This window comes from Nyctibius grandis, chromosome 7 (assembly GCF_013368605.1).
Source record: "Nyctibius grandis isolate bNycGra1 chromosome 7, bNycGra1.pri, whole genome shotgun sequence".
Classification (NCBI taxonomy): domain Eukaryota; kingdom Metazoa; phylum Chordata; class Aves; order Nyctibiiformes; family Nyctibiidae; genus Nyctibius; species Nyctibius grandis.
The window spans coordinates 7432331-7450582 of record NC_090664.1 but is presented as its reverse complement, the minus strand read 5'-3'; the positions used below and the strand labels follow the sequence as shown (position 1 = coordinate 7450582).

Genomic DNA, 18252 nt, shown 5'->3' with positions numbered 1-18252 from the left:
AGGGCTGGGGTGGTTTTCCAGTGTTACTGATGCCCCTTGCTCCGTTAGAGAGGATCACTGGCGCACTTGCCCTGAGGTCTGAAACCTTTCCACAGTGTTTGCTAGACATCTCCACTGCCCGAGTGCTTCTTTCAGTTATTTTCATCTGTTTTACCCTGTGCTTCATGTTTGTGGTGTTGACCTTAACCACCATCAGAACTTGTGACTCCAGCAGCTGGGCTGGATCACTGCCTAAACCAAAGGCAAAGAGGAATGCACTATAAAACCTCCTGCTTATGAAAAGTGCTTTATCTCTAGGAATTCCCCTAGAACTGTATTTTGGTTGTGGAATACCCTGAAATGTTTTACACAAGTGGGCTGTATAGAAATGTAAAATTATACTATCCTTCCAAACACATTTTCTGTCTGTGTCGTTTCCTTCCCTTTAGGACACCTTTGGTTAACATTTTACCTAGCAGAGTCCTACGTGACTGTTCTCTGGACAAGTGAACAGCACTGGGTCACTCGCAGAAGTTAAAAGGGGAACCTCTTTTTTTTTTCCTTTCGTTATTACCGACTGTTTATCGGGGTTATTGTTTTTGTGTCACTGCATCTCACAAAGGGAGTGATTTTTGTCTGTGCTCTCCTGGTCCACACTCTCTCCTTTGCCATGAAGCAGAGATAAGTTGAGATCTTAAATTTACTTCTGTGTAGTCAGAGCATAGGGAACTGAAATGACCTGCCTGAGGTGTCATGGGGACCATATATGGCTCCTACAAGTTTAATGTAGTTCTGATCAGGTTCCTCTTTGCTCTCACTTTTCTCCAGCCAAGTCCATGCTGTGCTGAGTTGCTGTCTATTAGAGTCCCCTCTAGAAAGCATCTGTTCACCCAGGTGGTTTAGAGCGGGTTTATTTTTCGTTTTTCCTGGAGCTGGGGAAGGTGAAGAATGCTAGCAGATACTCATTGGTATTGGAAAGAGATCTCAGGATGTCTCTTGCCTCTTCCAAAGCCTGGGGCTTTTGGTCTAAATGGAATACTGCAAAGTGGGGGGGAGAGGATGTTTGTGCAGACTGCTTCTTGTAAGTATCAGATGCTTCACAAAAAATAATTCTAAGCAAAACTAGTTGTGCTGATGGCATCCAGCTTGATGCGCAGAGCTGTGTGATGGAGTGGATGGGCTCATCCTCTCAGTCCAACCCTGACATCTAGTGTACACCAAAAGGAACATTTCCAAGTGTGAAGTTCAAAAATGAAATCTGTGTTATTTGGAGGAGGTCTGGCTTTGCAATGCACTCAGCCTTTTTCTGTATTGATGATTTCTGAGATAACCACTTGCTGCCAGCACAGAAATAAGTCTGAGTAATCTGTCCCTCTTGAAAAGTCTTATGATCTCAGACTTATGATACCATTTAGACTTGTTATGAATTACTCGTTGCAACTATCAACACTCACAAATTTAACCTTTTTTCTGTTTAGTCCATTTGTGAACTGAGTCTTTGCTCTAATCACTGGATTGCTTTGCTGCAGCAAGGAAGTTTAGTGCTCTGGTTTTTGAGAAGGAGTTGTTTATTTTTTTAGAAAAGGATTAAAGTCTGAATTAAAAATCTGAATGTTAAAATCCACAGTGAGTGAGGCATAGAGAGACTCCTGAGTATTCATTCCTTATATTTTGTGTATTTCTACGTCTACACAAACAGGGATTGGAAGGGAAGATTTGTTCCAACATCCTCAAGGGCAATTGCAGCAGCCAGAGCAGAGACGGAGGAGGGAGGAGGAATTATGGCTCAACAGCTTAAATGGGCCTTTCCAATTCTTTAGGTCATGAGGTAGACAGTTGGGTTTGTAAAGCAAATTTGGTTCTGGACTGGCCATGTCCCCACCTCCATTCTCCTTCTTGTTGAGGTCTGTTTTTCACTTCTGTTGCTCAGGTATCTGGCCAGCATGAGTCCTTCTGGCCAATCCCTTACTATCCTTTTCCATGTGCTCCTCCCTTCACCCCAAACTTTTCTCCTAATCTTTCACAGACCTGCTAAACATCACTGAGCAGCTCCCTTGGTATAGATCCTGGGCCATAGTCACAGAATAGCTGAGGCTGGATGCCACCTCTGGAGTTGGCCAGTCCAAACAGGATCCACTGGAGCAAGTTATTCAGGGCTGTGTCTAGTTTGGTTTTGAAAATCTCCAAGGATGGAGACTCCACAACCTCTCTGGGATATCTGTGCCAGTGCTCAGTAGTAAAAACATGTTTTCTTATTTCTAAGTGGCATTTCATGTATTTCAGTTTGTGCCCACTGCCTCTTGTCCTGTCAGTGGGTACCCTGTCAGTGGGAAGAGCCTGGCTCCCACTTCTTTACTCCCTCCCATCAGACATTTATATACATTGATAAGATCCCTTTAAGCTTTCTCTTCTCCAGGCTAAACAGAATACAGAAAAACAAACCCAGGAAAGGTACAACTTTGTCTCAAATCCTAAGACCACCCCAGGGCTTAAAACCTACTTTGAAGGTTGGAAAAGACTTGACAGCTTGGGAAAATCCAAAGCTCATGGCAATGTGTCTCAATTTTATAAATACACAGCTTGCATTTTACAGGATCATCACACTTGTAAGAATAAGCACAAATGGTCCATCAAAAGCAGTTCTTTTATTTCTGGAATGTGCTTTTTGCTGCTGCTTGTCTGTCTGTCCAGTCTGTGTCGTTTCAGGATTCTTCAGGATGTCAGGTGTGAGGATGGATTAAGCTTCCCTTCACAGCTCCCGGGTCCAGCAGATTGACATGGGTTCCTCTCGCAGGTCCAGGAGCCAGTATCATGGAGCAGAAACTGGCATTTAATGTTCCCTCCTTCTATTTGTAGAACTACATTTCCAGAATACTGGTATTTCTGTTTGCACCACCTCACTCTAAGTAGCCCATGGCTTTTGGGGGGATGTAAGGAACAGAATAATATCTGTTTATGAACTTATCTAAAGACAAGTGAGAAGCCAAAATTTCTAATGTGCTTCATTGATGTGCCCTTTCGATTTACGCTTGTAGATGCAATTGCTGGGCAGTCTCTCTGCGTATAAGAATACTGTAAGGTCACGCATACAAAATGTTATCTCGAAAGGTAGGAATGCTGTAGCACATGCAGGAAGATAACCTGTTATGGTATCTAAACACATCTATTAAATTAAGTGGTCAAAGCATTACACAATTATCAGTTTATTAACCAGTAAGACAAAATTTCAACCAGACAAATTTTCAGTGTGGGTGTTGCTAAACTCAATGCATGCAAATGCTGCTTTATGTGTGGATATAGTGTGAGCTAATGATAACATCATGAATGTTGCTTTGGATTTGTTTCTGCTGCAGTTTAGCTGGGCAAATCACTTAACCTATGGACCTCATGTTTAGCACCACAAAAATGCTCATTACCTCCCCTTCAGATGGGTGATGGGCTCTCTGCAATCCTTAGTTGAAAGGTGCTAAAGCGCAAGGCCATTAAATTCCTTCGTCCCAATTCTATATTAAATGGAGACCTGTGCCTTAATTTCTAGGTAGAGGTTAACTGAGAATTGAGTCCAAAAATATTAGCCATTAACAACCTCAGGCTGGGGCATCCCAATCCTAACAGTGCTACGGAAAGGCTTAGCCTGGTTCTGTGCTTTCTATTCCCTTCCGTTTTGCTCTATTGGCCATGGGGGACCTTCGGGGACACTCGGTACAAAAGCATTTGTGCCCTAGAACACACCACCTCCAGGCATTTGCCTAGGAGAGCAATTTGTGCAGTTTTAGCACTGTCTGGTCTTAAAGGGAGAGTTCAGAGCATGAATGACAATAAATAAACCCCATAAACCACATTCACGCCATTGTACAGTCCACAGTAGATTCTGCAACACCTAAAGGCGCTGTTTTGGGGGAAGGGGCGGTGTTTATCTGATTTGAAAAAAAATCCTATCTTATTCCCAAATAAAGTAATATTTAACACTTTCACTGAGTGCAGTGAAGCAGGTGAAAGCTTTGAGAAATGATTCATCATACTGCTTCCCAGGAAAATCACAAAAACTCCTATTTACTTAATTGACCAAGTGAAAAATTACGTTTTAGTTGCTCTCATTGCTCCTGGGTAGAAAAACAGGAAATGCTGAATTACCAGGCTACGAATATGCAATTTAAATGAACTGCAGCAAATGATGCATGTTGTGGCATTTTTATGGCTGGGCTTCAAGTTGATCTATACAGGGATGGTAAATTAGGCTGCTGTACCATCAGAGATGTCACTTTGACCATAACTCCTCTTTGGCGAATAACATACAGTGCTAGGCTTAACGGGTGCTTTTTTTTTTTTCATATTAAGCTGTGTCAGCATTCCCCAAGCTTGGAAACAAATCCTCTTCAGAGCAGTGAAGTCAGTCACATCCTATTTGTGCTTCCGCCTTGTGTCATTAAGGGTCTTCATGACTAAAAATATACATTTTCACAGCTAACCCGTTGCTGATGTTCATTTGAATCTTTTCAGGACTCCATGCTCTCACTCTTGCTGTATTGTGCACTGTAAATATTCACCAACTTCACTGTTAAAGCTAGACTCGAATCGCACGTTTCTTGTCACTTAGTTGCTGTGATGTACTTTACTGTGTATCTTACATGAATGTTGTTATATGAACTATTGCTTGATTATCTTTTAAATATTATCTTGTCTCACTGATAGATTAACAGGATAAAAAAAAAGTACACCTCCTAGGTATCAGGCATCCCATTAATAATATAGATAGCCTCTTGTACACTTTAATACATTATTATTTATTATAAGCTTGTTGATTACATCTTGAAGCTGAATATCTGCGAATGGACGGCATTCTCATGAAAGATGCTGGGTCAGTCACTGTGGCAAATGAAATCCAAGCTAGTGTGCTCCTCAGCTGTCTGCCTCAGGGTGTTAAAAAGATAACTAAATTCAGTCTGCCAGGCTAGATAATCTTTAACCTCTTCGCTGAGGTCCCTAAGGGTCCAGCTGGCAGTGCTGCTCCATCTAGCGCACAGAGGTGTTAAGGTAAGCACAAAACTACCCAATTCTACCTATTTTGTATAATATTCTACAAGTACCCATCTCTGTTTGCACAGATGCTGATGGCTGTAGCTGGATGTGAAAACAATTCTTGATTGAATCAATGAGGTAAACTATTAAAAAGAAAAAGTGTGGTGCTGTTCCACCTTGTGGGATGTGTATGCCATTGAATAACACTATTCCTTTTACTCAATTTTCACTCTCCTGCTGTGATTTTTATTCTTTACAGCCCCTCCTAACTGACAACCTAGGACTCAGTTTAAAAAGCAGATACCAAAAGAAAAAATATGGAGTAAATGGGTCAACTATCCGACTAAGTTTATCTTTCATCAACCCAGGAATAAAACCTTTGAAAGAAAAAAAATCAATAGTCTACCCTGTTGTAACAGGCAGGCACTGCAGTTCCCATATGTTTATCTTCTGAGATAGCAGCACTTAGCTGTAAGTTTTCGCACTACAGTAAATCTACCTTTTTCTCCTCACAAATAAAAGTCATGAGCAGATAGAGGCAAAGGAAGTGTTCGCTTTGCATTTCAGGGACTCTGGAATTGATTCCCGCCCTCCTGCTCTCTCCATCTATCCCATCAGCCCTGCATGTGAGAATTCACAGTGCAGACAATGTTATTCCAGCAGAGGAAAGCTGGACAAATGAGGTGAAACATCAGGAGAAAAATGCAATTCGAACCATTAGTTGATGTTTTATGGACCAGTGCTACCAACTGCTCTGGTACCTAATGCCAGGTACAGTGAATTGGTGGTGCCCTGTGTGTTAACCCTTCTCACCACACTGCACAGAGCCAGATTTGATCTCATTGACAAAAATCCTGCGAAGCTGCTTTTAGTAAACCAAGAGGAACCTTCCAACCCCACGTGTAAGCGAAATTTCTGTCATCTCCTATGATGCTTGCTGGGATTACGTGATGCAGATAAGCACTTGAAGTTCATTTAAATTCAAGTGCATGCTTGAGAAAATTATTATTTATAAAAATGAAAGGACTGTTTTTTCTATGTGCTGCCACTTTGAATGACCCAGAATTATTTACACTGCATTATTGGAAATATCACTGTAATTTTAACTGGGGATTGTGTCTCCATCCTTTTCTTCATCTTCCATAATCACTGTTTGCTTTTCTTCTGTAAGCAGCTTAGTGCCTTAAAAACAGAAGGACACACACACACACACACATAAAAAAAAAAACAACAAAAACAAAGAAAAGAGAGAGAAAAAAAAAAGAAGTTGATTTAAAATATTACTTCTTTAGAAAATATCAGAATAAGAATCTTTCAGTCCTCTCTAATTTCTTGATCCTAACATCCTTTTCCAATATCATGGGGGTTACTCATTTATTTTTTGCACATCAGTCTCCTGATATTTAATGAACTAGAATCAGATCACTGTATTTTTAGCTACATTTATAAGGCACTCTTAAATCCAGCGTATTTCTGCTACCTGTGAAAATCTGGGAACCTGTTTGTTAAAAGGGTTTGGGAAGCTAAAAAAAGGAAGGAGCTTGGATGATGAAATAAATACTGTGATTGATCTTTGTGACTGAGTTGGTTTATGTGAATGTGTATGCATGCTTGTTTTCTATATGCGCACAGCAATATTACTTAGATTCTGCAAATGTAGATGCCAAGAGACAAATGTTAGAATACCCACATGCCAAGTGCCATCCCCACTGAAGTTACATAGTATTCATAAATTGCAAAAGCAACTGGATTAAGATCAATGTTGAAACACTCAGGTATGTTACTGAAGGCTTTGAGCCAGTATATGATTTACTGAGGTTTGGGCTCTTCACAAGCTTTGAAACCTAGCCATCCTAGAAGAAAAATAAAGCTTCATCCCTATCACAAAAGCACCAAAGAACACTATAACATGATATTGAAAGGAATTTAATTTCACAGTTCAAGCACACCCTGGGGATTCCAGAAACCTTTTCACCTGCTGTAGATATGCTATGTGAAGTATCTTTCCAGGTGTAAGCATTTCCTTCTTCCAAAGTCCTTCTGTATTATATAGATAGGTTGTGGATCATGTCCTCCACGAATATTGGCCTCTTCCCCCTTCTCTCTGTCTCTCTTTCTCTCTCTCATCCTTAAAACAGTAAGTCCACTCCTTGCAGAACTTGAGGCTTTTATGTGATATAAAGATATCACAATTACTGTAACTGCTCTCTTTATTAGAAATTAAATTCATTGAGTGAAGACAGGACAATGCGTTAGATAGAAAATGTTCTTGATCCCTATTTTAACAGGTTGTGTTGGTTTTGCCTGTTCCCAGTAAAAAGCAAGTGACCTGTAAGATGTATTTTATGCCCACATTCCTTGGTGTGGAGGTTAACATAGTCTAAAAACAGGATGAGGGTTACCATTGTGTCGAGACCAACGAAATCTCTCCCTAATTGGATCTTCTGCTGTTTGCTCTCAGTCTGTGCTAACCAGCTGAGTTGTTCTGTCAAACCAACTTGTTTTGCTTATTTCTGCATCAGAAACTCTCTCACAGAGAAGGCTTTCAGTCTTGATGAGCTCTGAAAATAGAGCAGTACCACACAGGAAGATTTTCTTCAACATTGGAGTCTTTTCAAGAGGTGATGAATTAATGAAAATATTAACCTATACTGCCCTTCATTTAAGTTAGCTCCTGCTTAACAGCTTATGCAGTTCTTGTGAACTAGCTGGTTTCAGTGGGATCATGAGATTAAACTGAAAGGCACGAACGAATATTATTTCAAAACGCAAAAGACTTAATTTGTCAAGCAGCAGTTGAGTAACCACCCTTGTTAACTGCAAAGGCTTATGCCATTTTATGGAGATAGGTGTAAATGTTCCCCATCCAGACTTCTATTCAGGTAGACAACTTAGACAAATACAGACAACTTGTTTTTCCTGTTGTCTTTTGGGTTTGGGTTGTGGGGTTTTTTTTAGGGGAGGGTGGGGTTTTGTTGTTTTTTTCTTCATGGAGCATTTGAGGAATGAGGAAAACATAACTAAAATAGGCTTAAAATGTGAAGTTACAAGGGAACACTTGATGACAGCTAACCTAATTTTTGGGTAAACACAGGAATAAGAGATCAGGAATGTAAGCTAAATAAAGCTGCGTTTGTGCTTTATGATTGTTTCCACTCTCTTATTTGAATTACGAAGTGATGACGGAAAAGTATCTTTATGTAATTCTGATGGCCTGATTATAGCACATAAACTAGTCTTTTTAGAGCAGATGCTGGGGTCAGTTGGAAGGTTGTAGCCAAGCAGAGGTCCCCAGCTCTCAGCTGGACCCACATCAGTAGCGTACCAGACGCTTACCACAATCAATACCAAGATGCTGTATCATTATCAATGAATGGTGACTGATGAACTCCAAAAGTTTCCAATAGAGTTCAGGATTCAAAGCCTAGAGCTGCAGGTTATTAACTTTCTAGACCATGGATCACCAGCAACTTCAAGGACTAACTCTGTGCCTTTAAAATCAGCCTTTTAATGCAAAACAGTGGAAAGAGGATACTAATAGGATGTCTTAGCTAGAATTATTTCTATAACACAGGGAAAGGATTTTTGTCTTTGATGCAATGCCAGTAATCACGTGTGGAGAAAGTGTACTTTACTGAATGTGGTTTGGAAATTCTGGGTTTAAAGCAGTGAGGTGGATGTTGGAATTAGAGAACATTTGTAAGTCAGTCTTTCTCTGTTTGCTGTTAAGTAAATCACTTAGCCTCCCTGTCTCTGTTTTCCCAGCTGTGTGTATTATGAAATGCAGCTCATCCCGCAGATCTGTTTTAAGGATTGGTAGGTTGTTCTGTTAATATCTACCAAGGGATCTGACTAAAGAAAGCAGCATAGAAATACAACGTAACCATATTTTCCCAACAGGACTTGCAAGTACTTGCAATCTTTAGCTAGAGACTAGGACCTCAAAGGCTCACAGGGACCTGAGAGCTTCTGTTAGGAAGCTCAAACATAGGCAGAAGAAGTTGGCTTACATCAACCATTTGCCAGGTGCCACCTAGACCTAAACCGCTCCTCCTGGGCTGTAAGTCAGAAAACCACCAAGGTGGCACCAGTTCCACTTGACTGCCTACAGACAACTCCTGCAGCTGAGTTGGAAGAGTATTGGAGTGCTCCAGTCACATCCCTTGAACTGGAAAAGAGCAAGAGGTGACATTAAACTGCTGTACTTCTCCTGCATCACTCACAGATTTTTCACTGGGGGGTTAATGTTATCCTAAAGGAGCTATCTTAACTAGTTTTCTAGGGCATGAGGGAGAATGAGGGTTTGAAACTATGGTTTTACTAGTTACCTCTGATCTGATTAAACCCTAAGCAGCCACATTTCAGGAACCACTTTCCCATATTTACACATGTATTTACATTCTTGCTCAAACCACAGGCCTGAAGAGCTCTCAAGAAATCCTTCAGTTAATTGAATATGTTGCTAAGTAGAGATGACAATAGAGTGTTCCAGAGCTGCGTATGGGCTTTGGATCAGATTCAAATCATTTACTGTCATACAAAGGGGGAAAAAAAACCACATTAGAATTGTGATTATAGTTTGTCTTCTGGTCTAATCCCTTCAGAAAGCCAAGGTGTTGGCTGACTGAAGGGGAGCTGACCACTGGAGGAGACCTCCGCTCATGGTTCATTTGTGCACACATGGCACAATGTTATTTGCACCACCTCAGTAGGAGTTTGAAGGTTGAATACATTTAGAAGTCAGACCCTTGTAGGGGAGGGGTTTGTGATGCTCAGGCTTAGACATTCAAGCTGGCTGATTTCCTTAGTCTCCTTCTGCAGACAACAGGTAGCCATGGATTCCTGCAGACAATAACATTCAGATCCTAATTTATCAGCCCCCTTGGGTGTTTGCAAGGTGTAAAACTGATCCTGCTTCTCACTTGGATCATGTGCCGTCCAGTGGATACATTGATTTTCATCATTCTGCATGGTCTGTTTGACTTACTTTTATTTGTGATAGAAAAATATCTCTGGCCACTCAAGAAGGAGAGGGACTGTCCTAGAGTGCCCATAACCAGCTGGTCAAAATGGAGAGAGATAACACAGCTGCCATTTTTACCTACATTTACAACAAAGCTATTTGTGTGGACAGCTGCTTAAAAAATTAATCTAGTAATTAAGCTCTGTTACTACAAACTATTAAGTGGAGTTTTTTAATTGGCATCTGGAAGTGGCATTTGGGAGGGATCTGAAGGGCAAATGTTAGAAACGGGGACAATCCTCATTAGCAGGTTGCAAGGGATAGCCGTGGCACTGAGTGTGCTGCTTACTGCAGCAAAACCAATAACAGGGAGACAGGGACAGAAAGGCCTGTCTATATTTATTTAGTGCACGTAGCCCTGACAGGGCTTCTCAGGTCTCTGAGTCTATAATTCAGGCTCTATTTTGCACAGCAGTTCCGCAAGAACTCCGTTTATTTGTGCTCTGTCTGCTACCTGATGGGATAACCCTGAAAGTAAACAAGTAGTTTGGACCAACCTTTGGCCACAATGAGTCACTTTCTCATAGCAAGTCATGGAGCCATCACAGGCAAATTTCAACCAGCAGAACGCTGTATGTTGGTAAGTATCTTGAAAAGAAAATATGCATCCTTAGAGTAGCGAGGGAATGAAATTCAAGCATTCAAACACTGAATGCTTTGCCCTGATACAGACACGTCTGCCACAGGAGGTCAGTTGCTAGAAAATGGACCCAGAATACAGGATCTGGAAAATCTGTCTCCAGGGAGAGGCAGCATCTAGCAGGCTGCTCTAAATCCATGCTGAATGCTGGAAGGTGGCTTCACCCGTAAGCAAGAAAGTGTTATTGGAGCTATAATTGAAAACAACTGAAAAATGCATTAGTTTCTACCATTTTCCCAACAGCAAATGCACACAGTTTGAATTTTGTCACACATTTGAAGGTTACTGCACTTTTATTTTTTGTGCTCTTCCCGTTTGAGTTTCTCGATTACCAAATTATTTGGGGATTATAACATGTTTGTGTTACCGTATAACTTGTGTTAGCTTCTTTTCACTTTGAAAATTATTGAAAGTTAAAGAGGAAGTCTTCATGGGAGGCAGGAGGTGAAGACCCTTACAATAATTCTTATTTCTCTCTAAAGTGCCTACTTGAGCTAGTTAAAGCTAGGATAGAAACATGAAGTAGTAAGTGGCTAGATGCTAATCCAACCACAGTGTTGTTGAGACAGGTCAAGGAAATAATTCACCCTTGCTGCATCTTCTTAGCTAGCAATTACATTTAAACCAAACAAGAGTCAAGCTTCTCAGCCTCACTGTCACACATTCCATCTTTGACTTCTACCAAATGTGTTTCACTTCCAGATTCTCCTTCTCTGCATATACCCTGAAGTGCCAAAGACATACAGCATGTTCAAAGGTGCTACAAATGGCCAAAGGCAACTTTTCTTGGGAGTGTTTTGAACTGACCAAAATAATGTCTCACCTCTCCTCCAAGGTCCACGGAAAGGCTAGGCTTCAAGTATAATACACAGGATAATATTTATTACAAATGGTTTGATAAATTTTGCCTCTGCTTCTGTTTCTGAATCAATCCCTAAAAGACTATGATTTTTTCTCACCTAATTTATTTGTCATGTGGAATTCCAGGTAATTTGCTAGGTAATTTCCTCCAGCAATTATATGAGTAGTTTATTATCAGTGCTCTATATTAAATATTTCAAAGTGGAGCATTTGCAGTTGGGCTCAGAAGTTGTATGATAGATTTCATTTCCCCCAGCAAATGATTGGACCAGGTTTCCAGTGACTCACTCACAGGAGCTCTGGTGCCACAAGCCATTGGGATGCTCGAGTTCAAGGAATGAATTAAAAAATTTATTTTCCTTAGGCAGATTCATATGCAAGGCATTAATATTCACCATGCTTGCTACCATGATCCTGCAAACTTAGTCACATTCCTCTTTGCTTTTGGGAGCCTCATACTGATTAAATGAAAAAAATTCTTACACGTTTAACTCAGTTATGAAGGCTCAGATTCACAAAGAAAGGAGATGTCTACAAATACAGGTGCCTGAGATGTCTACAAATACAGGTGCCTATTTGGATAGATTTGCACACCTTATAATTATTAGGTGTACAGGAAATTCCATTCAAAGTGTACCCAAAACTCAGGTGCTTAGTCACTCAGGACCAAAGTAGCTGTCTCAGGACCTCTTCATTTAGTCTTACTGCTCAGTAGTGCTAGCCCAGAGCAGAACTGGTTCATACAAGAGGTTCCTAAGTGAACAGTGTTCTCCAGTTTTGGCACGAGTTTTGAATTTGGGGTTGGTTTGTTTGGGTTTTATTTGTTCATTTGTTCATTCATTTTTTTGCTCCAACCTGTGATCTGGAAAGTGCTAGAGCATAGCATACAAACTTGCACTAGTTCCTGCATCCCTAGCTAGCACTAGTAATTAACACCCAGTGCTTTACAAAGACCTTCAGAAATATTGATGAATTGAGGCTCTTCTGTGACAGAGGAATATGGGAAATGCAACAAACAAAGGATCTTAGGACCAAAACATGGCTGGCTGACTTTGTATAGTCACCAAGCAAATTAGCTGCTGCACTGTGTATTATGCCAGAAGCACAGAACTGTCTTTAAGATGTTGTTAACGAGAAATTCATCACAGCTTGGTTTTCTCAGTGCATGTTAGGGACTGTGGAGTTATGAGGAGGTTAATCAGGACAACTTTGCTCCAGGTTGTTTGAGGCAGTGTGAGCGATGATAGTGCTGGTGACCTAAAATCTTGCACACGCTCGATTTCAAAAGCAGGGCAGTAGTTGGCCTTTCACAAAAGTAGGGTCATGTTTGCAGGAAGTAATCAAGTGACCTAATGTCTTCTCTTACTCCTCTTCCCTTCTATCCCAAATGCGTGAGTAGGGAATATGGAAAAAGACTTTCCATGAGCCACCACTGCTATTATATACTTTGACCAAATAGGTCCAGTTCAGCAGGAATTGCTAAGTACAGTGGGCAGAACAACCTCCTTCCAGCCTCCTTCCAGTCTCCTCCCAGCCTCCTCCCAAGCATGCCTCTGACAGCAGCCACGTTTTGCTTCCTCTTTGGAGCACCTTTACCTAAGTACGTTTCTTACCAGTTATCAAGGGTGGGATGTGTATTGCAGGTGTATCTTTTCTCCTGGGTTTTTTCTGCTCCAGTTCAGTGATCTGAGAGCCTGGACTCACTGTCTCTCTCTGTGGCTTCTCTGTGATACCATATCTTTTCAGCAGACTATCAGAAAAGTCTGAAAGTATGCCTGCAGGCAAGAAAAAAAAAAAAAAAAAAGAAAATTCCACTTCAGCCTTGTTCACATCGAAGAAATTTGCACCTGTGTAACTTTCACAACAACTGCTCTGAAGTAAGGCTGCAGGAGTGGATGATCTGTTCTGTGTGGTGTACCTGCTCCTCAGGTTTTGCAATGGTATACATTTCCTCCAAGTCAATTATATGCTATAGGCTATAGACAGTGATGCTATCAGGCCAGATGGTTTCTGGTTGTACTTAACGTACTAAACTGCAGCCCATCAGCAATCATGGTAAAGATGAGTGCAATCTTCTATTCCAGAAGCTTAGACACCTTATCAAAGTAGTTTAATCATACAGATGTTCAAGGCTCTGCTTGGGAGCAATGTGACCACACAGAGATGGCCTGTTCTAACTAGTGAAACAATGTTTTCTTTATGATATGGCTACTGTGGGCACAAAAGGCAGATCTTTAGCCTCTGAGCCACTCTTCCGTAAGAGAGAACTGGTGAGGGCTATGAGAGTTTATACATGTGAGAGCTGAACAGAGTCAAACATGCTAAATTCAAATCCAGATTACAAATACTGGAAAATCCCAGCTGCTTGTTTTTGACTTGGTGAATTGCTGTGGGTACACAGGGGACCATGCAAGTAGTTACTGGCTAACTCCTCAGTGTATGTGCAGCATGGGAAGAAGAACTCAATGCAGTGGATACAAGATCACAGTTGTCTCCCAGGAGAGCACAACTAGTGCTTGTTAGCAGAGAGAAGCGGCAAACATTTATTCCCGCTGCCGGTCTTGGAAAGTTGTCAGGTTTCAGTGGCAGTCTCCTGCTCATTCTTCCCTTCCCCAGGTTGGCAGCATTTGGCTCCTGAACTTCAGAGGTCTCTAGATGCGCAGCAGCAGGCAGCATCCTACAAAGATCCCCTTTGTTGCTGCAGTGGTTTCTGGCTTCCCAAAACACCCACCCTCTGCCAGTCCCCATAAGCACAAAAGCCCTGCGATTTCCAGGAGGAGCAACTCGCAGCCGGCTTGTGTGCTTCTCTGGTCTCCTCCCAGCTTCCCCTGAGCACTGGGCACAAGTTTCACAAGAAAGTGCAGAAGCTGAACTGGATCTTTTTTGATTATTGGACCAGATTGAATTGGGACATCTAGCATGGTTAAGCAGATAGCGATAAGTACACATCATTTATCACGTAAAGGCAGCAAGACTATGAGCTCCAAGGGAGCACATACCCTCTTACCTTGGTATTCCCAGACCCTGTGAGAAAACCCTTCCTCTAATAGGGAATGCCTTTGACCAAGTCAGCCTCTCTGTTTGCCTGCCTTCCCAGGTGCACATGGTTCACTGTGTTCTTGTCCACCTCCAAGGGGACATAAGTGAATGAGGGGTCTCTGCACCTTTGCTCAGTCCCCTCAGCTGAATTGGGATTTCAAAGTCAAGAGATGTATTGCTCACCTGTTAGAGGTGGTGGGGTGTGCAAAGCCGGTGTATCTTTTCTCCTTGGCTTTTTTTGCTCCTGTTCAGTGTTTTGGGAAGCCAGGATGGTTTTACTTTTTCTTGGTTTCTTTTTGAGGTCACAGCTCTTTATCAGCTGCTCTGAAAGATCTTCTGCAGGGATTAAAAAAAAAAAGTTTAATAGAAATTGAAACTGAGGGGAAATAATAAACCAGATGGTGAAAGAAAAGCTTTAATAATAATGCTTGCATCCAAGTAAATTAAAATGCCTGTGGAGAAACATTTCTTAAATAGAACATCAGTACAAGAGGCCTCTGTGCCATACTACGTGGGAGTCAAGTGACTTAGGTGGTCCTTTTGCGTTGTAGGTGGTAGACATAAAGCAGAGGGAGAGAGTTGTGGGCAGCTGTGTGTTACATGGCAGAGGGAAGGCTGCACCATAGTGTGCAGAGGTCCCGCGGCCATCCGTTTCGTCCAGCACTAACTGTGCGGGCTGTGTCTCCAAGTGTTACAAGGGCACTTTTGTGAAGGAAAGATTTATGGGTGTGGGGCCAGCCTGAGGTATTGGTAAACCAAGCCGGTATATTGTTCCCTTCAAGAGCTGGCTTTATTTCCAGAGCTGCTGAGCAGTTGATATTTGCTTTTGATTTACGTAACATTACACTGGATTTTTGGTTTTCTCTTAAAGCAAGGCTTGACTCAGATGGTCAGCATGGTCAGCATGGTTTTTCTGCAAAGATCTGCATTTCTGAGTGCGTATGCAAGCCGAAAATATTATGAAGATAGCCAGTCATTAGTATTATCATGTAGCTTTGATTTCTTAAAAGCTGCTTGTTTGGCTTCATCTGCATCCCCCATACCCTAACCCAACCCCTGACTGCAGATTTGGGTGCAAGGGGACTTCGTTCCAGGCTTTCTCACACTATTTGAGGCAGCTGTACATCTGTGAGCCTGCAGGTAGACACAGGAAGAATGACCTCCAGGTGAAGTCCCTGGAAGATGTGGGGTCTTTTTCTGGTCCTCACAGGCTTCCTGCATGGTCCTAATGAGCTCATTTAACCTCCCACTGCCTCAGTTTCCCAACTGTAGAATGGGACTTGTTCTGTACTTATTTAAATAAGTAAATTTATGGAACAATTATGTTTGGTATGCCAGCAGTTGTAAAAAGTGGTGCCTGTGGCTAGAAATGCTGTGTAGTAGAGGCAGAACTAGGACACCTTCCTTGCAGGCCAGATAAACAAAGTTTATGAAATTATGCATACCTGCGGTGAGACACTTTTTCTGACAAGCAAGTGAAAATGCATTTGTGTTTCATTATTGTCATCACAAGGGTAATAATGAGCAAATAAATTTTTGTTTCTGGGTTGCTAAATCTTCACGACAATTTTGCAAGGCAGGAATGAAGTAGAATCATTGAATCATAGAATGTTAGGGGTTGGAAGGAACCTCTGGAGATCATCGAGTCCAGCCCCCCCTGCCGGAGCAGGACCAATCTAGGGCAGGTTACACAGGATCGCATCCAGACGGGTCTTGAAAGTTTCCAAAGAACCTCCACAACCTCTCTGGGGAGCCTGTTCCAGTGCTCTGTAACCCTTACAGTAAATAAGTTCTTTCTCATGTTGAGGTTGAACATCCTGTGCTCTACCTTGCATCCATTGCCCCCTTGTCCTATCGCAGGGCACAAGTGAAAAGAGGTTGCCCCTTTTCACTTGTAATAGCATTTGAAGCAGAGGTAAAGACCATGAATATGCAAAAAGCACATCTATCAAGTATGAAGTCTGGTATTTAGGAGTGTGGGAGAGCAAAGATGACTCTGGTGCACTCAGTGCAAAAGTCGTGTGTAAAATAGGTTCAAGAGAGGAAACAGATAGATTGATGATGAAGGAGAAAAAGTATTTAGAAAGCTGCCCCAGTGGAGACAAAGGTGATGTTTGAAATCTTTTACTGAAACTGCATATGGAAAATGTGTTCAGGGAAGGCTCAGCTATATTCTAGCTTTCAGTCTATTGTGTTATAAATGAAGAAACTGCTCTACTTTTCCTCCCAGGGAAAAGAACAATGACTTTTTTTCCTTTCTCCTCTTTAATTAACTTTGCTTTAGAGCTTTGGTTGATATTTATCTGCAGGAAAAACACTCTTTGCCTTTCCATCTGGCATCAGAAGTATCAGCAGAAGGCGTAATCTATCAGGTTTCATGAAGGCTCAGTTCTGTTGCTGGAGGGGAAAACTGGGCACTGGACAGGACCTAATGATGCAAAGACAACACCTCTATAATTACTGCAATGACATCATCTAATAACACTTACCTAAATGGTTACAGTGTGAATCTCGCTTCTCCAGTCTGTCTTCTGGGATATCAAGTGGCTGAACACATTCTGTTGACATCATTGAAATGGGCTTTTCTCCCCCTTTGAAGCTACTACACCAAAAAAAAAAAAAAAAGCAGCAGCATGACATAAAACAGACATGTTGGTGTTATGTATCCAGTTGCTAGCCAGATCATGAGATGTTCTTTTCTTCCAGCTGGTCTCTGTCATGCAATCTGCTGGCCTGATTTTTCTCACATGTGCTAAGAGATTCATTTATTGCCTGCCTTGATTACACATGCAATATCCCATTTTTTCCACCTACCTTGCTGTAAGCAACTCACACTAGCACAGGAACACGTTGGCTGTACAGACCAATACTGATTTCGGTCATACAGAAAGTGCTATCACACACACAAGGCAAATGCTAGGAAATAGGAAGTTTTGTTCTGGTTTTCTTCTCCATTTTTTCTCAACTGTAAACTAAGGATCATATTTGGTGTTTATCACACAATCTAACTTTAATTGCGAATACTGTTGAGTTAGACTTACAAGTCCAGCTCCTCTAAGAGAGCTTGGACACCCCTGAAGACCCAAGTGTGAGTGCTGTCTGTGAAAGATGACCAGTGCCCACAGACCTTGAAGCCAGCAAGAAGCAGACTTACTCATCACCTTGGTAAGAGCATGGGAACGCGTTTCACAAAGCTGTTTAAGCACCTGTGCTCTGCAAGTCTCACTGATTTGCTGTTTTATCCCCCTTTACTCACATCTGTAGAGGGTCCTGGAGCCCAGCCTCCTACCTGAGCTCCCCAGCATCCCTCAAGCTGAGACTTGATCCTGGACTCGCTCACTCTGGGACCACCCCAGATACTATCACAGAAAGAAGGAAATTAGACTTTTTTTTTCTTTTCTGTTTTTTTTTTTTACTGTAATTTTTTTTTTTTTTTTACTATAGCTGCTTAGCAGAAACCCATAAGAATAACAGAGCAACGTCAAAGAAAAAAAAAAACAACAAAAACTTCAACCTGAAGGTGAAGTCTGAGTGATCTGGGTATCTCCCTTTGGCCAGCAACAGCTGTGGTAGTTTCTTACTCTCAACCTCTGTTCTCCATTTTTGGGGAATAAGAGGAGGAAGGCAATGCGGAAGAGAAAAAACAGGAGACAATATGAATAGCAGAAGAAAGACAGGAGGAATTGGGAAA

General features: G+C 41.7%; 1 protein-coding gene across 1 annotated transcript; it reads right to left on the bottom strand.

The window, feature by feature from the left end:
* Nucleotides 1-6100: 6100 nt before the first annotated feature.
* On the bottom strand, nucleotides 6101-17132 carry PPP1R17 (protein phosphatase 1 regulatory subunit 17). Its single transcript, XM_068405545.1, has 4 exons — nucleotides 17051-17132; nucleotides 14745-14897; nucleotides 13136-13297; nucleotides 6101-6180 (listed from the first exon to the last, which is right to left on the bottom strand). Exons 1-4 carry the CDS (start codon nucleotides 17130-17132, stop codon nucleotides 6101-6103), a joined length of 477 nt encoding a protein of 158 aa, XP_068261646.1.
* Nucleotides 17133-18252: the final 1120 nt, after the last annotated feature.

Coding starts and splice junctions, on each gene's coding strand:
- PPP1R17 (XM_068405545.1), bottom strand. CDS start 17,132: ATGATGTCAACAGAATGTGTTCAGCCACTTGATATCCCAGAAGACAGA. Junction 14,898..17,050: donor TTCACACTGTAACCATTTAG/GTAAGTGTTATT, acceptor TAATCCCTGCAG/AAGATCTTTCAGAGCAGCTG. Junction 6,181..13,135: donor CATCCCACCCTTGATAACTG/GTAAGAAACGTA, acceptor TCTGTTTTTAAG/GCACTAAGCTGCTTACAGAA.